This window comes from Crinia signifera, chromosome 12, assembly GCF_055691185.1.
Source record: "Crinia signifera chromosome 12, ASM5569118v1, whole genome shotgun sequence".
NCBI lineage: Eukaryota > Metazoa > Chordata > Amphibia > Anura > Myobatrachidae > Crinia > Crinia signifera.
This window is the reverse complement of record NC_139228.1, coordinates 51,728,753-51,752,563: the sequence shown is the minus strand read 5'-3', so window position 1 is coordinate 51,752,563 and position 23,811 is coordinate 51,728,753. Positions and strand designations below refer to the sequence as shown.

General features: G+C 44.8%; 1 protein-coding gene across 1 annotated transcript in view; it reads left to right on the top strand.

Moving 5' to 3' along the window:
* Positions 1 to 23,811, top strand: part of CCDC88C (coiled-coil and HOOK domain protein 88C) — an 84,581-nt gene that overhangs the window by 51,479 nt on the left and 9,291 nt on the right. Inside the window, exons 21-28 of the mRNA XM_083166863.1 lie at positions 11,368 to 11,511; positions 11,760 to 11,946; positions 12,269 to 12,414; positions 12,510 to 12,599; positions 13,038 to 13,270; positions 16,755 to 16,943; positions 17,454 to 17,522; positions 17,827 to 17,895. Of these exons, the coding sequence (XP_083022989.1) occupies positions 11,368 to 11,511; positions 11,760 to 11,946; positions 12,269 to 12,414; positions 12,510 to 12,599; positions 13,038 to 13,270; positions 16,755 to 16,943; positions 17,454 to 17,522; positions 17,827 to 17,895 (1,127 nt within the window). The remainder of the gene's footprint in view (positions 1 to 11,367; positions 11,512 to 11,759; positions 11,947 to 12,268; positions 12,415 to 12,509; positions 12,600 to 13,037; positions 13,271 to 16,754; positions 16,944 to 17,453; positions 17,523 to 17,826; positions 17,896 to 23,811) is intronic.

Below are 23,811 nucleotides of genomic sequence, written 5' to 3'. Positions count from 1 at the left end.
GGAGGTAGGGGAGATCTGGAATACGAAATGTTTTCCAACTGTGAATCTCCCTGTGGACTATGGGAGATAGTATCATTTTGTCTGTCCTAATCCTGTCAAATAAGGGATGATAGGAGGTTCTGGAATTGTCTGCATATGAGAGGTACGTGGAGAAAACCCAGGATCTGAGGCTCTCATTTTCCTTATCAGCCTAGCCAAGTCTCTCAGTGAAAACTGAGCACCTAAGAAACAGACTTGTATGGCGTTCCACTTGTCTGAGGGAACCGCTATTGATAAAGAAGAGGAATCTATCAAAGACCCCAGAAAGACAACAGATTGGGAAGGTATTAATACAAATTTCTCAAGGTTCTTATGAAAACCTAGATGCCAGAGGAGCGACAGGATAAGATACCTGGGAGAAAAGGGGGACAATTGTTCTGCATGCACTACCAGGAGATTACCTAGGTAGATAATAACAGTGAACCCTTTACTGTCTGAGGTGTGTAATTGCTGCCTTCATGATGCATATGAGTATGTAAGGGGCATTGGACAGTCCGAAATCCATTACAGTCCAGTTGCATGGAACGTCTCTCCACAGGGAACTTAGCAGCCTCCTATGATTTGGATGTTCCAGTATCATGTTCAATGCCTCCTTCGGGTCTGTTTAGCTACAATGTTTAGCTTGGACCAGCCTAAAGGGTATATCTGCTAAACCCTCCATATGGAAAGACCAAGGTTTCATATATATTCAGTACTGGCCTATATGAAAGGTCCTGTTTCCTTACAGGGAAATGGTAGCTGACCCAACCTATTTGCAATTGTCTGCCGACTCGATCTAGCCCTGTTAAAGGGCCAGGGACATTATTTATCCAGCATCCAGAACTAGTGTTCCCTGGATGGGAGCATATCTGGTTAGGAAAAGGAACAAGGGGAATATGCCCTTCCTCCCACCTGTACATGGTAGTTCGCCTACAGGAGGCCAATGCTCTGGAAAGACAGGGAGGAATCCTCTGTCTTTATTAGGATGATATTCACTTCACCTCTCGTGACCTGTGTCTGGGAGAAGCCTCCTCTGAGCACTCTGTGGCTGTCACATTGCTCTAGGTTCAAACTGCTGGCTCTAACAGAATGACCCTCCTAGCAAACAGGCCCCTTGAAGGGCTGGGGACTTTAGCAGAACTTAACCTTGTGTATGAAGTCAGGACTGAAAGATCAGAATTAGGTTTGGGACATCCACTGATGCAGGAGCTACATTACTGAGATCTGCACTTGCTTGCTGGCAGTTCTGCAGGCATTTGAAATAGAATTAAAGGCCTGGCCAATCATCAGGGTAGCTCTATAAACAGCTTTCAATAGGGCCATTTGGAAGCAGGGAATCTAGGGAGTTCGCTGGAACCCTTTTTACTCTGCCTTATCCAGGGCAAATAATACTGGCCCACAGTGTCAGTTACTATGAACTAGTGATGAGCGGGTCCGGATCTCCGAGATCCGGATCCGCACGGACGTCCTGAATCCGAATCCGGATCCAGGACGTCCGCGGACTCCCGCGCAGGCCCGGAGCCGAAATCGAGGCCCGACGTCACATTGGTGACGTCGGATTCTCGCGAGATCCGGATTACATAAAAGCCGGGACCCGCCGCCGCCATCTTCATTCTGTGGGGCGACGCAGAGCAGGCAGCAGTGCTGCCAGAGAGGGGGGTTTTATTTATTGCTCCGTGAGGGGGGTTTGCTGGAGCGTTGTGTGTGTCACTGTGCTGCTTGCTGCTAAAGAGCTGCAAGTACAGAGGGGGTTTAATCATTTTTATTGTGCTGCTGGAGAGTGATTTTTTTTTCTATATTGCTGTAGCCTGCTCATCTGTAATTTGTGTCACTGCTGCTGCTACAGAATACTACAGACAGAGGGGGGTTTATTGTACTGCCGCAGAGGGGGTTTTCTTTCTATATTGCTATAGCCTGCTCATCTCTAATTGTGTCACTGCTGCTGCTAGCCTGCTACAGAATACTACAGACAGAGGGGGGTTTAATAATTTTTATTGTGCTGCCAGAGAGGGTTTTTGTGCTGCCTGGCTACCTGTTATATGGTTGTAAACACCTACCAGGCAGTCACCTCTGTTGTTGCCAGTGCCACTACCTTGTACCTACCTCTCAGAGTATATAAAAAAAAATAAAAAAAAAATTAAAAATATATAAAAATATAAAAAAAAATAATTAAGTTGTTGTTGTTGCTGACACCACTGGCTGCCGTTAGATATCGCAGACTCAGTAATTAAATTTTTAACTGTGGTTTGCTGACGCCACTTGTTGTGTTACCTACCAGTGTATCCACTTTTGTATCTTGCTGCTGTTGTCACTGGCTAGTGACAACAACCAGCTGATATCTGGGTATCCAGTTTGCTGCCACCGCTGCCGTTACATATATCGCAGTAAATAACTCCGGTTTGCTGACGCCACTTGTTGTGTTACCTACCAGTGTATCCACAAAATAAATATTGTATCTTGCTGCTGTTGTCACTGGCTAGTGACAACCAGCTGATATCTGGGTATCCAGTTTGCTGCCACTGCTGCCGTTACATATATCGCAGTAAATAACTCCGGTTTGCTGACGCCACTTGTTGTGTTACCTACCAGTGTATCCACTTTTGTATCTTGCTGCTGTTGTCACTGGCTAGTGACAACAACCAGCTGATATCTGGGTATCCAGTTTGCTGCCACTGCTGCCGTTACATATATCGCAGTAAATAACTCCGGTTTGCTGACGCCACTTGTTGTGTTACCTACCAGTGTATCCACAAAATAAATATTGTATCTTGCTGCTGTTGTCACTGGCTAGTGACAACAACCAGCTGATATCTGGGTATCCAGTTTGCTGCCACCGCTGCCGTTACATATATCGCAGTAAATAACTCCGGTTTGCTGACGCCACTTGTTGTGTTACCTACCAGTGTAACTATCCACAAAATAAATATTGTATCTTGCTGCTGTTGTCACTGGCTAGTGACAACAACCAGCTGATATCTGGGTATCCAGTTTGCTGCCACTGCTGCCGTTACATATATCGCAGTAAATAACTCCGGTTTGCTGACGCCACTTGTTGTGTTACCTACCAGTGTAACTATCCACAAAATAAATATTGTATCTTGCTGCTGTTGTCACTGGCTAGTGACAACAACCAGCTGATATCTGGGTATCCAGTTTGCTGCCACCGCTGCCGTTACATATATCGCAGTAAATAACTCCGGTTTGCTGACGCCACCTGTTGTGTTACCTACCAGTGTAACTATCCACAAAATAAATATTGTATCTTGCTGCTGTTGTCACTGGCTAGTGACAACAACCAGCTGATATCTCGGTATCCAGTTTGCTGCCACTGCTGCCGTTACATATATCGCAGTAAATAACTCCGGTTTGCTGACGCCACTTGTTGTGTTACCTACCAGTGTATCCACAAAATAAATATTGTATCTTGCTGCTGTTGTCACTGGCTAGTGACAACAACCAGCTGATATCTGGGTATCCAGTTTGCTGCCACCGCTGCCGTTACATATATCGCAGTAAATAACTCCGGTTTGCTGACGCCACTTGTTGTGTTACCTACCAGTGTAACTATCCACAAAATAAATATTGTATCTTGCTGCTGTTGTCACTGGCTAGTGACAACAACCAGCTGATATCTGGGTATCCAGTTTGCTGCCACTGCTGCCGTTACATATATCGCAGTAAATAACTCCGGTTTGCTGACGCCACTTGTTGTGTTACCTACCAGTGTAACTATCCACAAAATAAATATTGTATCTTGCTGCTGTTGTCACTGGCTAGTGACAACAACCAGCTGATATCTGGGTATCCAGTTTGCTGCCACCGCTGCCGTTACATATATCGCAGTAAATAACTCCGGTTTGCTGACGCCACCTGTTGTGTTACCTACCAGTGTAACTATCCACAAAATAAATATTGTATCTTGCTGCTGTTGTCACTGGCTAGTGACAACAACCAGCTGATATCTGGGTATCCAGTTTGCTGCCACTGCTGCCGTTACATATATCGCAGTAAATAACTCCGGTTTGCTGACGCCACTTGTTGTGTTACCTACCAGTGTATCCACTTTTGTATCTTGCTGCTGTTGTCACTGGCTAGTGACAACAACCAGCTGATATCTGGGTATCCAGTTTGCTGCCACTGCTGCCGTTACATATATCGCAGTAAATAACTCCGGTTTGCTGACGCCACTTGTTGTGTTACCTACCAGTGTATCCACAAAATAAATATTGTATCTTGCTGCTGTTGTCACTGGCTAGTGACAACAACCAGCTGATATCTGGGTATCCAGTTTGCTGCCACCGCTGCCGTTACATATATCGCAGTAAATAACTCCGGTTTGCTGACGCCACTTGTTGTGTTACCTACCAGTGTAACTATCCACAAAATAAATATTGTATCTTGCTGCTGTTGTCACTGGCTAGTGACAACAACCAGCTGATATCTGGGTATCCAGTTTGCTGCCACTGCTGCCATTACATATATCGCAGTAAATAACTCCGGTTTGCTGACGCCACTTGTTGTGTTACCTACCAGTGTAACTATCCACAAAATAAATATTGTATCTTGCTGCTGTTGTCACTGGCTAGTGACAACAACCAGCTGATATCTGGGTATCCAGTTTGCTGCCACCGCTGCCGTTACATATATCGCAGTAAATAACTCCGGTTTGCTGACGCCACCTGTTGTGTTACCTACCAGTGTAACTATCCACAAAATAAATATTGTATCTTGCTGCTGTTGTCACTGGCTAGTGACAACAACCAGCTGATATCTCGGTATCCAGTTTGCTGCCACCGCTGCCTACCGTTAGATATCGCAGTACATAACTCTGGTTTGCTGACGCCACTTGTTGTGTTACTGATATATATCCACTTTTGTATCTTGCTGCTGTTGTCACTGGATAGTGACAACAACCAGCTGATATCTCGGTATCCAGTTTGCTGACACCGCTGCCTACCGTTAGATATCCAAAATATGGAGGATAAAAAAAAAGGAAAAGATGAGGAGCCACTTCGTCGTGCTTCTGAAGCTGATGCCACTAGTCATCATGACATAGGCGATGAAATGCCATCGACGTCGTCTGCCAAGGCCGATGCCCAGTGTCAAAGTAGAGGGCATGTAAAATCCAAAAAGCCAAAGTTGAGTAAAAGGCCCTTAAAAAGAAAAAGCAAATCATTGGAGGAGAAACTTAAAGTTGCCAGTGTGCCATTTACAACGCGGAGTGGCAAGGAACGGCTACGGCCATGGCCTATGTTCATGACTAGTGGCTCAGCTTCACAAGATGATCAAAGTCCTCCTCCTCCTCCTCCTCCTCCTCCTCCTCCTCCTCCTCCTCCTCCTCCTCCTTCTCCTCCTTCTCCCACTTTAAAATTTAAGAGATTTAAGGTGTCACCAACAAAAATCCAGCAAACAACTCTGCCTTCCAAAGAAGACATGGTATCACAAATCCCAGTGGAGAGTCCAAGGGTGTTGGTGGTTGCGATGCCTGACCTTCCCATCACTGTACGGGAAGAGGATGCTCCTTTCAGCATTCGCAGCACACCCTCTGCATGTGCTGGAAGGATCACAGACAGTGCAGTTGCAGATGTCGATAATGAAGGTGTCAGTGTTGTACACCAGGAGGAGGATATTGATGAAGCTGGTGCTGAGGGAGAAATTGACGAGGAGGACGATGCTGATGCGGTTTGCTTAAATGAGGCACCGGGCAAGACAGTTGTTGTCCGTGAGATCCCAAAGGGCATCACCATGCCTGGACAGAAGACCAATAAATCCACCTCTTCGGTCTGGAATTATTTTTATCCCAAACCGTCCAACAATTGTTTTGCCATATGTAGCTTATGCAAAGCTCAAATAAGCAGGGGTAAGGACGTTTCCCACCTAGGGACATCCTCCCTTCTACGTCACTTGAAGAGCGTTCATAAGTTGCTGTTTAGTTCAGAAACTGTGGCTAAGAATGTACACAGTCCAGGGACAACTAAATCCCTTTGTCCTGTTGTGTCCACGTGCCCAACTACACCGCAAAGTCCCTCCTCGTCAATTTCTTCCTCAATGAGGATTGGGAGTAGTCCTATAGGCCATGTTACTTGCCTGACTGACTCCTCTCCTATCCGGGATTCTTCTGGAGGATCCTGCATTGCTACGCCTCCTACTGCTGCCGCTGCTGCTGTTGCTGCTGGGAGTCATTCATCATCCCGGAGGGGAAGTCGGAACACTTATTTCACTAAGCAATTGACTGTCCAACAGTCCTTTGCCATGAAGATGAAGTATGACAGCAGTCATCCAATGGCAAAGCGGGTAACTGAGGCCTTAGCAGATCTGATTGTATTAGATGTGCTTCCGGTGTCCATAACTGCTGGAGTAGGATTTAGACGATTGATGGACTTAGTGTGTCCCCGTTACAAAATACCGTCAAGATTCCACTTCGCTAGACAGGCGATACCGAAGCTGTACAGTAAAGTGCATAAAAGTGTTCTCAGTGCCCTGAAAAATGCGGTCATACCCACTGTCCACTTAACAACGGACATGTGGACAAGTGGAAAAGGGCAGACTAGGGATTACATGACCGTGACAGCCCACTGGGTAGATGAATCACCTTGTCCAGCAGCAACAACAGCAGCAGCACCAGTAGTAGGACCTGGGAAATGCCAGCTCCTTCCTAGGCAGGCTACGTTGTGTGTAACCGCTTTCCGTAAGAGGCACACCGCCGATAACCTCTTACAGAAACTGAGGGTAATCATTGGGCAATGGCTTACCCCTCTTAGACTCTCCTGGGGATTTGTGGTGTCAGACAATGCCTGCAATATCGTGCGGGCATTAAAGCAGGGCAAATTCCAGCATGTGCCCTGTTTTGCTCACACGATAAATTTGGTGGTCCAGAGTTTTCTAAGAGACAACAGAGCTGTGCAGGGGACTCTTTCGGTGGCCCGAAAAATTTGTGGCCACTTTCGTCATTCGGCGGCTGCATGCCAAAGACTGGAGCGGCAGCAAACACTGTTGAACCTGCCCCTCCATCAGCTGAAGCAAGAGGTCGTAACGCGGTGGAACTCAACCCTCTATATGCTTCAGAGGATGGAGGAGCAGCAAAGGGCCATTCAAGCCTATACATCCACCTATGACATAGGCAAAGGAGGGGGTATGCACCTGACTCAAGCACAGTGGAGAATGATTTCAGTGTTGTGCAAGATTCTCCAACCCTTCGAACTTGCCACACGTGAAGTCAGTTCAGACACTGCCAGCTTGAGTCAGGTCATTCCCCTCATCAGGCTTTTGCAGAAACAGTTGGAGAAAGTGAAGGAGGAGCTGAGACGGAGCGAGTCCTCTAAGCATGTGGGACTTGTGGATGAAGTCCTTCATACGCTTTGCCAGGATTCGAGGGTGGTACAAATTTTGAAATCAGAGGAGTACATTTTGGCCACCGTGCTCGATCCTCGGTTTAAAGCCTACGTGGTGTCACTCTTTCCGGCGGACACAAGCCTGCAGAAGTGCAAAGAACTGCTGGTTAGAAAACTGTCATCTTCTGAAGTGGAAAGTGACTCAGCAGCACCTTCTCCTTCATTTTCTCCAGCAACTGGTTCTGCAAGGAAACAACTGCGATTTCCTAAACCCCCCGCTGGTGGTGATAAAGGACCAAGTTTGGACATTTGGTCTGGGCTGAAGGACCTTCCAACAATTTCTGACATGTCTACTTCCACTGCCTATGATGCTATCACCATTGACAGAATGGTGGAGGATTATATGGGTGACAGCACCCAAGTAGGCATGTCAGAGAGTCCTTACCAGTACTGGCAGAAAAAAAAGGAAATTTGGAAGCCCCTGTACAAACTGGCTCTATATTACCTCAGTTGCCCTTCCTCCAGTGTGTACTCCGAAAGAGTTTTTAGTGCAGCTGGGAACCTTGTCAGCAATAAGCGTAGGAGGTTGCTTCCAAAAAATGTGGAGAAGATGATGTTCATAAAAATGAATTATCAATTCTACGAGAAAGACCAGCGTCCACAAAGTACACAGGAACCTGTGGTGGTGGATTCCAGCGGGGACGAATTAATACTCTGTGAGGGTGAGGAAGAACAAGATACTGATGGTGGTGAGGAATCGCTGGATGAGGATGAGGACGACCTTTTGCCTCTGTAGAGCCAGTTTGTGCAGGGACATATTAAATGGCAGCTTGTGATGTGGGGGCCCAAACGAACCAATCATTTCAGCCACAGTCGTGTGGCAGACCCTGTGGCTGAAATGATTGGTTTGTTAAAGTGTGCGTGTCCTGTTTATACAACATAAGGGTGGGTGGGAGGGCCCAAGGACAATTCCATCTTGCACCTCTTTTTTGTCTTTTGAATAATGTGCTCTTTGGGGCCTAGTTTGGGTGGGAGTGCCGTAGGACAATTCCATCTTGCACCTCTTTTTTGTCTTTTGAATAATGTGCTCTTTGGGGCCTAGTTTGGGTGGGAGTGCCCTTGGACACTTCCATCTTGCACCTCTTTTTTGTCTTTTGAATAATGTGCTCTTTGGGGCCTAGTTTGGGTGGGAGTGCCGTAGGACAATTCCATCTTGCACCTCTTTTTTGTCTTTTGAATAATGTGCTCTTTGGGGCCTAGTTTGGGTGGGAGTGCCGTAGGACAATTCCATCTTGCACCTCTTTTTTGTCTTTTGAATAATGTGCTCTTTGGGGCCTAGTTTGGGTGGGAGTGCCCTTGGACACTTCCATCTTGCACCTCTTTTTTATCTTTTGAATAATGTGCTCTTTGGGGCCTAGTTTGGGTGGGAGTGCCGTAGGACAATTCCATCTTGCACCTCTTTTTTGTCTTTTGAATAATGTGCTCTTTGGGGCCTAGTTTGGGTGGGAGTGCCCTTGGACACTTCCATCTTGCACCTCTTTTTTGTCTTTTGAATAATGTGCTCTTTGGGGCCTAGTTTGGGTGGGAGTGCCCTTGGACACTTCCATCTTGCACCTCTTTTTTGTCTTTTGAATAATGTGCTCTTTGGGGCCTAGTTTGGGTGGGAGTGCCGTAGGACAATTCCATCTTGCACCTCTTTTTTGTCTTTTGAATGATGTGCTCTTTGGGGCCTAGTTTGGGTGGGAGGGCCCTTGGACAATTCCATCTTGCACCTCTTTTTTTCTTTTGAATAATGTGCTCTTTGGGGCCTAGTTTTTCTATCTGCCACTGCAGTGCCACTCCTAGATGGGCCACGTGTTTGTGCCGCCCATTTGTCTTGCTTATCATAGTCATCCAGCTACCTCGGTGCAACATTTTGGCCTAAAAACAATATTGTGAGGTGTGAGGTCTTCAGAATAGACTGTAAATGAGTGGAGAAGAAAGCTGATGGGGTTAATAATAGCATAGGAGCAAAAAAACACCTAAATTATGCAATGTTAACCATTTTTATGCTTTTTTCAAAAAAATCAGAACCCAAAACCCAAAACCTTTAGGGGGTGTTTTGGCAAAACCCATTAGAACCCAAAACCTGAAGGTAATCAGAACCCAAAACCCAAAACCCAAAACGCGAAAAAGTGTCCGGTGCACATCTCTACTATGAACTTTATTTATTTTTATTTTGCAGCACTTTTCCCCCCACTTGTGCTGAGAAAGCAGAGTCAATCTCTAGGGTAAAAAGGGCAGGGATTTCAGGAATGCCCAGGTGTTACAGAGAACAATCTGTCCTCCTTAATGAGGGGCTGCAAAAGCCAGCTGGGTGAATTACTACACCTCAAGAACTTGTTCAGGGCAGAGTGTGCTTTGTATAGCATAAATGAGGCATTTCACTTGCCAATGCCACTCAGGTCATTTGCAAATCACTATATTCACCCCTGTGAGAGGATTCACTGGATCTTGTTACATCCTCCAACTCCCAAGCCACTCCCTGTGAGTTAGCTGGGGACTGTGTACTGTGGTGACTAGTCCCTTTTCTGAGCACTAGTCCCTGTTATGAGCTTGTTGTTGAGCATACTGCCAGTGACAGGCAGGAAAATGTGCTGGCCATGGGCAAGAGAGGGTGGTCTGTTACAGACCTCTCAGGTATTCCTACTGCAGGCAATACCTGGTAAAGAGATGTTATTGCCTGAACAGGCATCTCTTGAAGAAACATGTACTGTTGTTTGTTTATTTTTGTGCCTTTCCACAACACTGTGAGAATAGGCAAGGGCAGGAGGAGACTCTGCCTGTCTGGGCTCTCCTTTCTCCTTTTACAGACCTCTCAGGTATTCCTACTGCAGGCAATACCTGGTAAAGAGATGTTATTGCCTGAACAGGCATCTCTTGAAGAAACTCTGCCTGACTGGGCTCTCCTTTCTCCACAGAAACTTCCCTGCTGTCTTCCGACCTGACAGGGTTAAATAACTTTCTCCTCTTAAATAATACCTCATTCTGTGAGGAAGAGGAGGTATAAGCAGCCACAGCCATGTAATGTTTGGAGGGCCGTTTGTTTTGCTGAAGGATGGGGATTTTATTAGTCTGTCTGTAGCAGACACAGCTTCCTCCTTCCTTCAGCGCTGAGGTAAAATCTGACCTCAGGGGGCGGAGCTTAGCCTTATATACAGCAGGTGCATGTGACTAGAGTGCACCTGCATGACCTGCAGTATATGTGCACTGCCTGTGCACATGTCATGCATCAGCAGCTAAGCTCCCTACTCCCCTGGCTGTGGTAAGGTAAGTGAAAATTTTATTTCACTATACCATTCCAGCGTATGTCGGGAGGCTTACACCATAACCCACCAGCTGTTGCTAGGTGGCAAGCCTCCCGACGAACAAAAGTGGCAGTTTCTCTGGGACCTAGTGACTGGAGAGGCCACACTCTCTGTGATATCACTGGCTCCTAGTGACTGGATAGGCTGCGCTCTCAGTGATGCCACTGGCTCCTAGTGACTGGATAGGCTGCGCTCTCAGTGATGCAACTGGCTCCTAGTGACTGGATAGGATGCGCTCTCAGTGATGCCACTGGCTCCTAGTGACTGGATAGGCCACACTCTGTGATGTCACTGGCTCCTAGTGACTGGATAGGTCGCGCTCTCAGTGATGTAACTGGCACCTAGTGACTAGATAGGACATGCACTCAGTGTTGCCATTGGGTCCTAGTGACTCTCAATGATGTCATCATTGGCTTCTAATGACTGGATAGTATGTATGTGTATGTATGTATGTGTGTGTGTGTGTGTGTGTGTGTGTTTATGCAAGTTAAAAGACTGCTACTAGCTTTCGAAGCATTTGCTTTGAGCAGGATCCCTAGTATATAATATGTATACTTTTTTAAATGGTAAGAAACAAACATTCCAGCTTTCGGAAGATTTCTGGTGTAAATTATGTTTTTTCACTCTCCCAGTAAGTAGAATATTGGTAACTTATTATTGCTCTGTTGCAGCTACAACAACTTGATGCGCTACAAGGCGGAGCTGGAGGAACGGGACAAGATAATAACAAACGAGCACGAGGTTCTACAGCAGGAAAAGAGGAAAAATGTCATTGCCACAAGTGAGAACGAGAGACTGCAAAGCGAGCTGGAGAGGTCAGTGGTGGTTGCCAACACAGATGTCGTGTCAAAATGAGCAGGCTGATGTTGCACATAATGTCTTATAGTGTGTCTTATACTATAATGTCTTATACTATAATGTCTTATAGTAGTGGGACATATGCTCCTGCAAATTGCAAGCTGTTGCATTATCCAGTATCTGATTGGTTCCCATAAGCGTGGAAACTTTGTTTATATTTTCTGTGTTGGTCCTAAATGTAATGTTGCACGCGTGTATGCTGCAGGTTGAAGTTCCTGCATGGTGAGCTAGAGGGAGAGTACAACGCTCTGCACAAGCACACCAAGGAGATGAAGGGCTCGCTGAACACCGCGCAGATGGAGCTGAACCGATGGCAGGCACGATTCGATGAGCTGAAGGACCAGCATCAGACAATGGACATATCTCTCACCAAACTGGACAACCACTGTGAGGTAGGGTGAGCGGACACGATGCACCTTCCCCATTATCGCGGACTAAGTCGGAGCATTATAATATAATAGTGTGGAGTCATGTGCTCAAACAGTAACAGATACTTCTCCCATTGGACTATACCCAGGGGTTGAAGTTGTTGGTTGAGAACGGCCCATTCAGGGCTTATTGTACCAGTATAATGCATTTCCTGCTGCCTTCAGCTATTAGAAGTCACGTCTGCATTTATACTCTGACCCCACCTCTAATGCACAGTCCTTACCACTAGGGGGCAGCTGTGTGTTCTCTGTATGTTAGGGGTAACCTGCGGCTTGTTTCCTGCAGCTTCTGACGCGGCTGAAGAGTAACCTGGAGGAGGAGAACCACCATCTGCTCAGCCAAATCCAGATGCTGAGTCAGCAGAACCAGATGCTGCTGGAGCAAAGCATGGAGAGCAAAGAGCATTACCACGAGGAGCAGAAACAGTACATGTAGGTTTTCCTAGGGTCACCCAGCGGTCTGAGAAGGCCGCAGATTGCCGCTGCTTGTTTCTCTGTGTAACCAGCGTCTCATTCTCTCCTCATAGAGATAAATTAAATGACTTAAGACGACAAAAGGAGAAACTAGAAGAAAAGATAATGGACCAATATAAATTTTATGACCCTGCTCCAAAAAGGTTGGTGCTATTTTTGGGCCGTCTGCACCCCGTTCTGTGTGTGATTGGTTTACAGGTTCCAGCTAAATCAGAATAACAATCTAAATTGATGTTGCGCCGCCTCCGGTTTGCTGCCTGAGTCGTAAACGTATCTGTCGCCTCCCTCTGCTTTGCCAGTAATGCCAGCGGCTTTTCATGCAAATAAGAGGGAGGAGCTCCATCAACTGGTTGCATAAGGGTTGTTGTCACTGTGGTTTCATTGAGAGTAACTAGAAAGGAATTCACAAAGTTATTTGTTTTTCTGGTTTATAGTAATTTATGTAAATCATTATACACTCGGACGGTAGATTATACGCCCGTGAGAGATGGTAGATTATACGCGACAGTTAGCAGCGTAGTGTCCGGTGATGTCCAGGCTCTTATTTATAGGATTTTCCTGTTGGGTTTTTGTGTCCACAGAAAGAATCACTGGTCCGGTGCCAGAGCTCTCGCTAAGCTCATCAAACCCAGGAAAGACAGCTCCAGGGAGAGACCAAAGTCATCCGGGGATGTGGTGATCCCGGCCACTGACCGCATGGACTGTGCTGCGTCCCCGTCCTGCTCTCGGCCACTCAGAGTGCAACACGAAAGGGCAGATAACTGTTCTGTAGGGTCCGATGAGAAGGACGCTTCTAAGATGTTTACAACTAAAGGTAAATTGCGCCAATGTGTCCTCTATATCCCCACTCGCTGGTGTCGCCAATCTGGGAGCTCAGTGAGGTTTATGTAATATAGATAGCGCTATGTTCCGGAATGTGTGTTAGATCCGGTCATTGCTGTAGTATTGAAAGCATTGACAGATTAAGGGGGTTTATTCTGGTTGATTCACAAGCCTTGCAAATCCACCAAACTCCACCCTGCGAATGTCCGCCCACCCACACCCCCCTCTTATAGCGCGGGTTCGCCCGCACAGGCTGCGAATGGCTGTTTAGCATAAACATCCATTTGTATGCTGCGGGTAACCTCCCACATCTTTCAATGGTCGCCGACCATCGAAAGATGTGGAAGGTACACGCATATAAAAGTGACTTTTAAGTCACTTTCATATGCGTGTACACGAGGACGGATATGGGCAGGCAGCTGACATCCGGTGATGTCAGCTGCCTGCCCCCGCGTCACGGACGCATTACGATGAGAACGCCCATGAAACGCTGGGCATTCCTATATGGTAATGGGGCAGCCAGACACTGGACCCCCCCTCCCCCCCCCGCACGCCATGTAGGCGGCGAACCGAAAGTTTGCCGTGGGTGCACGCTCCGTACTTCTGCACATGCACAGACGTACACCACCAGTCTAAATGTCTATTAACTCCAGGTGCGTCCCAGTGATCTCATCCCAGCATCCACCTGGCCGCCTGCTCCCCTCTGTGGGTACTGGGCTTGAGTACTACTTTTTATAGCAGCCGTGGGTATGATCATAGGTTAGACTGTGGCTAGGGGGGAGAGTCAATCGGTCAACGCCAACCGGTCGTCATGCGTGAAAAGGTCGACATTGACAAATGAAAAGGTCAACATGAGGGTTTTTTTTTTTAGTCTGTCGACACCTGTTCACATTCACTCTCAGTGCTTCAGGCCACTTGGCTGTTCCCACAAATGGGTGTCGGATCATGAAAAAGTACAAAAAAAGAAAAAATGATTGCATGTTGACCTTCTGTCAATGTCGACCATTCATTAGTAGACCTGTCATCCAGATCCCATCAGTCGTTTGTCTGTATCTCTCTCTGTATCATCCTGGTAACAGTCACTTCTCTCCTGTCTCGCTGGGTCAAACGCCTGTCTCGCAGCCACTCGCAAAAAGTTTCCATTTTTGAAAAGCAAGAGCCAAGAGAAGAAGGTCTCGTCCCAGCGACGTTTCTCCGAGCGCCTGCGATTCTGGTCATCCTCCGACATCTCATCTGCTCATAACGGCTCTGTCTCTCTTCCGGAGATCAGGGACTTCTGATTCCTCTCTCTGCGCTGTCTCTCTTCCAGAGCGCAAAACCCTTCATTCTTATTCTATATACCTCACGGACCTTTAAATGCTCTCATACACAATCTGTACTGACCAGGAACGTAAGCACTGCACGGACTGATGATTTGTACCCATAATCCCGACCCTTCGCCCAATCACAGCTTCCAGAGGCCTCTGTCCGGGCTGCGTAAGTTCCGGTGTGCTCCGCAGCTCCAGTGCTTCATCCCGTTATGTGTCCCTTCATTTTAACGGCCAAGAACAGTCCAGTCATTTCATATGTACTGAAAGTGGAACTAAAGTCCCAAAAATATATTCCTATAAGGCAGAGGGATGTGAGTTTCTATAACACCTTCCTTAGAGAAGTCTCCCATACCTGCAGCTTTATAGTGCCTTTCCAGCTTCATATCAGAAGGAATGCAGACCTGAAAGAAGTGCCGATGGCTTATGGATGCATTGATGGGTGCCACCAGGGTAGGGATATGTGTGGGTGTGCCGCAAGGGTTGGGATATGTGTGTGTGTGTGTGTGTGTGTGTGTGTGCCACAGGTGTAGGGATAAGTGGTGGTGTTCTGCAGTGATAGGAACTCATGAGTGTGCTGCAGGCATAGGAATACACATGGGTGGACTGCAGGTACAGGGATATTAATAGGTGTAGAGTAAACTTTTGGCTACATTTCAGTGCACTGCAGGTGTCGGAATAAGCTTTGGTGTGTAGGGATACAGGTTTTGTGCAGTAGGTGTAGCGATATGTGCCTGTATACAGTAGGCGTAGGGATACGTGTGTCTGTGTGCAGTTGGTGTAGGGATACATATCTGTGTGCAAGAGTAGGTCTGGGAATGAGCATTGGTGTGCCACAGGTGTAGGGCTACCTGTCGGTGTGCAGTAGGCATAGGGATACCTGTCGGTGTGCAGTAGGCGTAGGGATACCTGTCAGTGTGCAGTAAGTGTAGGGATACATGTCTATACACTGCAGCTGTGGGAATGCGCTTTGGTGTGCCACAGGTGTAGGAATATGAGCTGGCGGGGTTTAAAAATAGTTATTTTTCATTTTTGGGACTTCATTTCACCAGAGTAAAGTAAAGAAGCCTTTATAACCTCCCCCCTCTATGGCATGCATTAGCTTTCCTCCATGACCTGACACTACCATTATCCCTGTTTTCGTGCCGCCGTGAGAAATCGCTCCGCATGTCCAGGCTCTGCTTTCCCTTCTAACTTGCTCTGCGCCTCCTGTGTATTAATACTCCATTCCCTATGCGTCTTGTGTCGGCATGTCGGATGTGTGCACACTGTTTCCTTGTCTGCAAGATGCGCTCACAGCCCTGTTGTCCGCGTTTGCTTCCTCCATACCTGGGCTTCAGTCTCTGCAAGCGCTCATCCGTCTGATGCGCAGACTATCACCGTGCTGCCAGTGAGCAGATGAGCTGTAGATCCGATGGGTTGGATGAAATCTCTCTATGCAGATTGTGTAAATGTCTATAACGCTCTGCAGCTGGGCGCTACATAGCGGAATGATGTAACTTGTGACCCTCTTTTACCCCAACATTGAGTTGTGGTGGCCCATTGTACATGTCCTATAGGGGCCCATTGGGTCCTATAGTGCGCATCACTGCAGCTTCCGAGGTCCTGCCTAGGAATGATGAGATTTGAGGCTCCGCTGCAGAGGTGGGCAACCGGTCGCCCGGTACTTGTGCATTATCACCAAAAACAGGTGAGACCCAGGTTACCCAAGGTTATACTAGAGGAGAGACCTCCTGGTCTGGAGTCTCCCGATTGTAGTGCGTGATGTCAGTGACCCCTAGTATAATTATACCCGATGGTGCCAAAGCGGTGTTACATAGATCCATTGGTTCCCATCCAGGAAAGGTGTGAGCGCATAATCCCCAGCGAACCTGTAAGGGGGCTCTGTGCCACTACCCGTGCTTGCCATCCCCATGTCTGTCGCAGCCTGCCTGGTATGCAGTGGATTGTGTGTCGCTTGCAGTTCCTGTCTTTTTATCACATGGACACCCCTTGTGCTGCCTATGCGACCTGAAGTGTGGGTTGGCAGGCCTAGCCGCAGTGCATTGTGGGAATGTTCAGTAAGGATGCCCTCTCCTAAATCACTGCTGTGCCTGTCTGCCGCTTCAGGGGCTATGCAGCTTCCCCCATCCACCCCGCTCAGTCTCCTCTCTTCTCTGGCTCTTCTAGTCCTGGTCGATGTTGGCCACAAGCAGCACCGAATGTCTTACCACGGAGGCAGCAGCGAGGAGATGGAAGCCTTGGAGCGTAACGCTCGCTCACAGAAGATGGAGCCGGTGTCCAGAGCCTACTCTACCTCTGCCATCCACCTGACCCCCGCACCAAGCCTGAGGCCTCCGCAGCCAAACAGGACCAAAGGTGAGCTTCGATATCTTCAACAGACAACAGGGTGTGCGGCTTTCAGCTGTTGTAGAACTACAGATTCCAGCATGCACTGCTGCACTATTAGCGTTCAGTAATAGTAAAAGTATTGCAGGGCATGCTGGGATGGGCAGTTCCATAGCTGCTAGAGGGCAGCTTGTGGAATGCCCCTGATCTACACCCAGCTGGTTCCTGTGTGGGTTACTGCTGTACCCTCTGCCCCACTCCTGTATGAGACTCTCTACAGGGGGTACATAGGTGGTGGTGTGTCGGAGGGGGGGGGGTGTAGGGGGGTAATGTCACAGGGTGAACAGCTCGGGTTTAAGGGGCTGGCAAATCCTGCTCCGATCTGCAGTGTTACAGGCTGTTTGACATGAGGTAAGAGCTGATTGGTTAGTACTTTATCTCTCTCCACTTTATCCCTTTCCACTGCTTAGTACATCTAGGACATATTCATGTTAAACACGTATGACACTCTGCATGTTCTCTCTGTCATCCTGTCTTTAGGTTACAACTCTGAGGATAATGTCTTTGATCCGCTACAGGACAATAGATCCAGCCCTGGAGGACTTCGGGGTAATCAGTCTGTGCGCAGCCTCCCATGTAACCCGCATAAGCCAGGCAACATCGCTGATGGGGTGACCCATGCTGATAGGCCCATGCTAGCTCAATACATCCACAGGACTGTGACCTTTGGGACGAGCCCCCATAAATGCTATGTACTAAGAATAAGTAGACACTCATTCTTAGTACATAGCACTTATGGGGGCTTGTGTCGTCGTCGTCCCCAAGGAAACTGGGGTTCAGGTCTGTCCAAGGGGACTCTACCCCAAAGGGACTATGACTTTTTATTATTTCATTAAAATCCTCTTTATTTCAGTCCCTCGGCCAAGTAGTCTGGAGAGCAGCCGGAGCGCGTCGAACAGCAGCTCGCCCCTGACCCTGACAGGTAAGAGAACAGAATGTTGTGGGCACGTGAGACTGGGGGTCACCCCTAGTGGTAGCGGAGGGGGAGGATGTGGGGAGGACCAGAATTGGGATTTAGGGGTTCTTCTGTGACAACAGATTCGATTTACAGTTAACATTTTATATAATCTGTTAATTCAAAAATATTAAAAACAAATGACTTCCATGGGGACCTTTTTAAAGATGTTGTTGTACGAAATATACCCAATAATATGGGGAACAGGTAGAAGAAGTGAAGGTGAACAAGTAGTGTTATTTAAAAGGAGAATTTTAACAACAAAAAATTGAAAATCATTATTAGTGAGCTCAATATTAATGGTGTATAGGGACATACCTGATTTAAAATAAATAAGGTGAGCGGGTCAAAGCCTAAACGATTCATATAAATAAATAATTAATGGTGCGATTACCAGAAAAATGCTCAACCAATTAGTTAAAATATTAAGTAAGTGGTTGTTATAATGTGAATGGTGAACTGATAGTAAAGGTATACAAATACATACCTAATTAATGTGACCTCTTATAAGGTCAAGGGATCACAGCCTAAATTATTTATATAAAAATATAAATTGATTTCAGATGTAGCTCTTAGCCAGTAGATCATTGAAACCAATAACACATCAATACATAAGAAACAATAATTAGATGGGGGAGTAAGAGGGCTGTTGTCAGAACAATATCAGACCTCAATGCAGCAGTGATCAGCAGAGCTGTTTGCAAAGTGGTGCATAAAACACACTAGCACCTATAATGGGAGGGACTATGACATCACTTCCTCTCTTGTTCTAATAGGTTGATCATTTATATAATAAAAGCCACAGTTAATCACCGGTATAATTGTCCACATATTCTGGCGCACAAAGCAAATCGTTTTGGTAAAGAATATGACATAATTGGGAATTGGTGGACTCTATAGTCAATGATTAAAACCTAAATTGACGTAATGAGCCAAAATGCATGGCGCTAGCATTGGTGTGAGGATAAAGGGTGTAACAATAGTCAAATGCAACAGAATCAATGGGAGGCAATTACTATTAAATTAAGACTTAAGAATGCAAGTTGAGTATCCCTCATCCAAATATCCGTTATCTAAATTATTCCAAAAACCATAGTCTCCAATATGTACTTTTATTTTTAATCTTTGTTAAAAACTTACTGGGGACATCTGTAACTGGCACTACTGGGGAAATAACATGTAGCTGACACTAAATATGTGCAAGTACGTGATTGCTTGGCATTCAAATTCAGTGTCTGATATTGTACACAAATTTTGTTTCATGTTTTAAAACCTTGTTTTATGTACAAATAAAATATGTTTATATAAATATGTGAAATGTGTATTTCATGTGTTTATACAAAATAAATGCAAGATACCTCCTTCAAATATAATAATAATCCAAAATACAGAATAATCCGTTATCCAAAATTCTTCTGGTCCCCAGCATTTTGGATAAGGGATACTCAACCTGTACCATGTTTGAAAGTGTGCAAATTGCAGTTAATTAAGTTACACTTTAATAAATCGCCCAGAAAGGTAATTTGTGCTGTGGCGGCCATTACCTCTGCCTTGCGTTCCACTGCAGCTGGAAGTGCGTGTCACCATCTTTAGCCAGACTATGGGGGGATTAGAGGCTGTCCCTGACGACCGCTACTTCTGGCCTGTGTTCCACCGCAGCTGGAAGTGCGCATGATAAACCAACAGCCTGTACGCACAAAGGCAGAAGTTGCCAACATTTATTACTTCCGTCATGCATTCCACCACCTGGCAGAAGTGTGCATCAGAGGTGCAGGACTACTATATTTTATTGTTTATGGACATTAAATTATGTTCCACTATATCAAATGTAATCTTAATGCATCAGAAGCTAAAAAATGATATAACAGCCATAGACTCTCCCCCTGACTGTTTTCCTTAACATGTTCAAAGGCCAAAAAACATAAGGTCTATAACTACAGATTTGTGAAATTTCTGAAAGTGTTTAGATACACTATGGTTCTGAAGTTTATGTTTTGAAGATGTTCCTGAATTCACGTTTTAAAGGGGTTGTTTTTTTTTCCCTACATTAAATAATTTGCAGCTGCATTTTAATAGTTACATGCAAAACCACTTACAGTATGTCATCTGTCATTAAGTCGAGGAACATTCATAAACCGGTCATAAATGTATTTGTAAATATTTAGATCAATATGTCTGCAGCAGACACAACAATTGCATGGATAAACGCCTTTTCAGTCTCTCAAAAAATGTATACACGAAGGCATAATATTTCTTGGGGTCTTTAATTTGCTGGGTACTTTTATTTTTCTTAAAGATAACGTTCAGTTTATTATGTAGATGGGGCTTAATATTGGATCCTCAAGTAGGAAGTGCCACTGATTCTTCAGACCTCTTTTTTTATTTTGTGGTGTTCTTGGTTGAAGTGAGTTATAAAAGGTCTGAGGTCTCCATATGAATTTGCAGGTTTGGTCTTTTTTTCTTCTAGTAGGGATTCTCTCTTCCCCCTATCCAAAAATCTATGAGCCAAAATGGAGCATTGTTTTCAATAAGTAACGTTTTTGCCGTGTTTTTTCTCATGCGTAAAAACGGTTTAAGAGGGAGACTTTTTCCACTGTGGAAGATGAAAGCTGTTGGCTGGAATATACCTATTGGTATTAGTTGGTTTGAAAAAGTTTTGTTACAAATCAGATTCTCCGCAGTATTACAGTATGTTCTAGAGCAGGGGTAGCCAAATCTGTCCTCAAGATCTACCAACGGTGCCTGTTTTCCAGGCAACCTGTCGATCTATAGTAGGAATGAATGAAGCAGGTTTGAAAATGTGACCGATAGTATTGACTACAGCTGTGTACCAGCTAGGTGATCTGGAAAACATGGACCGTTGGTAGATCTCGAGGACCAGTTTGGCCACCCCTGATCCAGAGATTGTCAAATTCTGTTGTGTGTTTTACATTAAATTCAAATTGAAAGAATTTGATTGAATCTCATTCCTTTCTCCCAGCTTTCAATATAGATGTTGGCATATGATGGAGCAAATTTGGTCCCCATCGCAGTTCCACATTTGTGCAAAAAAGACATCCCCATTAAATTCAAAATAATTACTGTGTAAAATAAAACTTATGCCATGCAGAAGAAATTAAGAATCTAGGTCTGATATCTTGACATATTTTAGTAAATTCTCAATTGCCATTAAGCCTTTTTCATGAGGGATGCAAGTGTAAAGTCATTTGACATCTACAGTTAACCACCTGTATGATGGTGACCAAATGATGTCAAAAAGGTCTTCTTTAAAGGAGTATACAGATTTTCTTAGAGATCTTTTTGACCTCAATTGGTCACCATTATGCAGGTGGTTAACTATAGATGTCAGATGACTTTACACTTGCATCCCTCATGAAAAAAAGGCCTAATGGCAATTGAGAATGTGCTAAAATATGTCAACATCTCATACCTAGATGGCATAAGTTTTACATAAAAATAATTTTGAAATTAATGGGGATTTCTTTCTGCAAAAATGTGGAACTGTGATGGGGACCAAATTTGCCCCATTGTATGCTAACCCTTATATGGAAAGCTGGGAGAAAGAAAAATGTATATTCCGAAGGTTTCAAATTTTCCATTATTTACTACAAATGTTATATTGACAACTTAATTTTTGTCTGGGACAGATTCTATTAACCCTTTGAGTACCAACATCTCTGAGACATGTTCAAAATTTCTGCAAAAAATGCCTGTGTCGCTCACATTTGTTATATAAATTAAAATAAAAAATGTTTTGTAAAAAAAATAGATATTTCTTATAAAAAGTAACATTACATGTCATTATGATGAATAAAAAAGTTTGCTTGCCAATTTTTACACCTATTTTGACAAATTTACTTGGCACCCAAAGGGTTAATACAGGCAATCTTATTTGTACCAAAACTTTTTTCAAACCAACTGATACCAGTAGTTATATTCCAGCCTACAATGGTCATCTTCCACAATAGAAAAACTCTGTCTCTTATAAACAGTTTTTACGCATAAGAAATATTGTAGCGATAACTATACTTATTGGAAACCATACTACATTATAGCTAGCATATTTTGGGTTAGGGGATATAACTAGAGAAAAAAAATTCTGTTTGATCGAAGACCAGCATCAGCAAAAGAGAGACTTTCTACTAGAACAGTGGTTCCCAACCTGGGGTACTAGTACCCCTGTGGGTACTCTGCATACCAGTTGGGGGTACTTGAAAGTAATATTGGTAATGGCGGAAGATGAAAAAAGTATTTTGATGGCAGAAGACCCATTGCCACGAGAAGAACCATGTTTTGTCACTTACGGTCCTGTCTTCAGTGTCATCAGTGTCTCCTGGTGCCTGACCAGCAATCCACGGGGAGCTTCCCATGCTGCCCTTAGACATCAGCAATCATCTGCCCTGCGCTGACACAGGTGGAGGAAGCAGCGGCATTAATCCTACAGGTGTTAGTGGGAACCCTGGAGACAATACTTTATGTATTGTCTCCAGGGTTCCCACAAACACCTGTAGGGATTAATGCCGCTGCCAGGGACCAGACATGGAAGGGCACGATTCCTGTCCATTACTCCTTAATATAAGGATATGCATAAGGATAGGCATACCGCTCACTTCCTCTCCACTTGTAAGTACTGTCTATATTTCAAATTGAGAGGAGGGGGTACTCTTCAATGAAAAGCCTAATCAAGGGGTACGGGAGAGAAAAAAGGTTGGGAACCACTGTACTAGAAGAAACAAAGACCCAACCTGCAAATTCATATGGAGACCTCTGAACTTATATAACTCACTTCAACCAATAAAACCACACAATAAAAAATGTCTGGATGATCATTGGCACTTCCTAATTAAGGATCCAATATTAGGCCTCATCTACATAATAAACTGAACGTCATGTTTAAAAAAGCCTAAAATTTGAAAAGTATCCTGGCGCCCAGCAAATTAAAGGCCCCAAGAAATATTATGCCTTCGCATACACAAATTTTGAGCGACCAAAAAAGGCAATCATTGTATCTGCTGCAGACATATTGATCTAAATATTTTGAATAGATGCACAAGAGATTTTGGCTAGATGCACTGGATATTTTGACTAAGCGATTTAGTAATGTTAGTCTATGGTAGAGTCAAAATTGCCTTGCCTGCACAGTCAATCTATGCTAAGCAATCTCTACTAGATCATATTGACTAAGCAGGAGAAAAAAATGGTAGCTATTGGCTAACCTTCTAGGAGATTTTGACTATATAGTCAAAATCTCCTGCAAAAATCTCACCGTGTGTACACCCCTTAAGAATGTTCCTAGACTTAATGACATAGTTACATCCGAAACCACCTATGTCATCTATCCATTAAAATGCAGCTGCAACTTATTTTATGTAGGAAAAACAAAAATAACCCTTTATACATGAATTCAGCAACATCTTCGAAACAAACGTCAGAACCATAGTCTACCTAAACACTTTTAGATACTTCACAAATCTGAAGTTAAAGACCCTACATTTTTTCGCACTTGAACATGGTCGGGAAGACAGTAGGGGGAGGGGAGGGGGGTGTCGCGATAGAGATTTTGCTCTAAGTATGTTTTTTTTTTTTTAAGATTTTGAAATAATATCTATCTTATGTTTTATGAGTTGTGAAATAGTTTTTTTTAACCCTTTGGGTGCCAACATGAGAGAGGTTCAAAATGCCAGTGTCGCTCACTTTGTTATATGATTTCAACGGTGTAAAAAAAAAAATGTAGGTCATTAGGATGAATAAAAATGTTTGCTTGCCAATTTTCATACCTATTTTGACACATTCATTTGGCACTCAAAGGGTTAAACTAATCATTTTCATCATTTAATGTACGGCCATAAAAGAACAAAATCCACTGAGTTCAGATGAAATCCC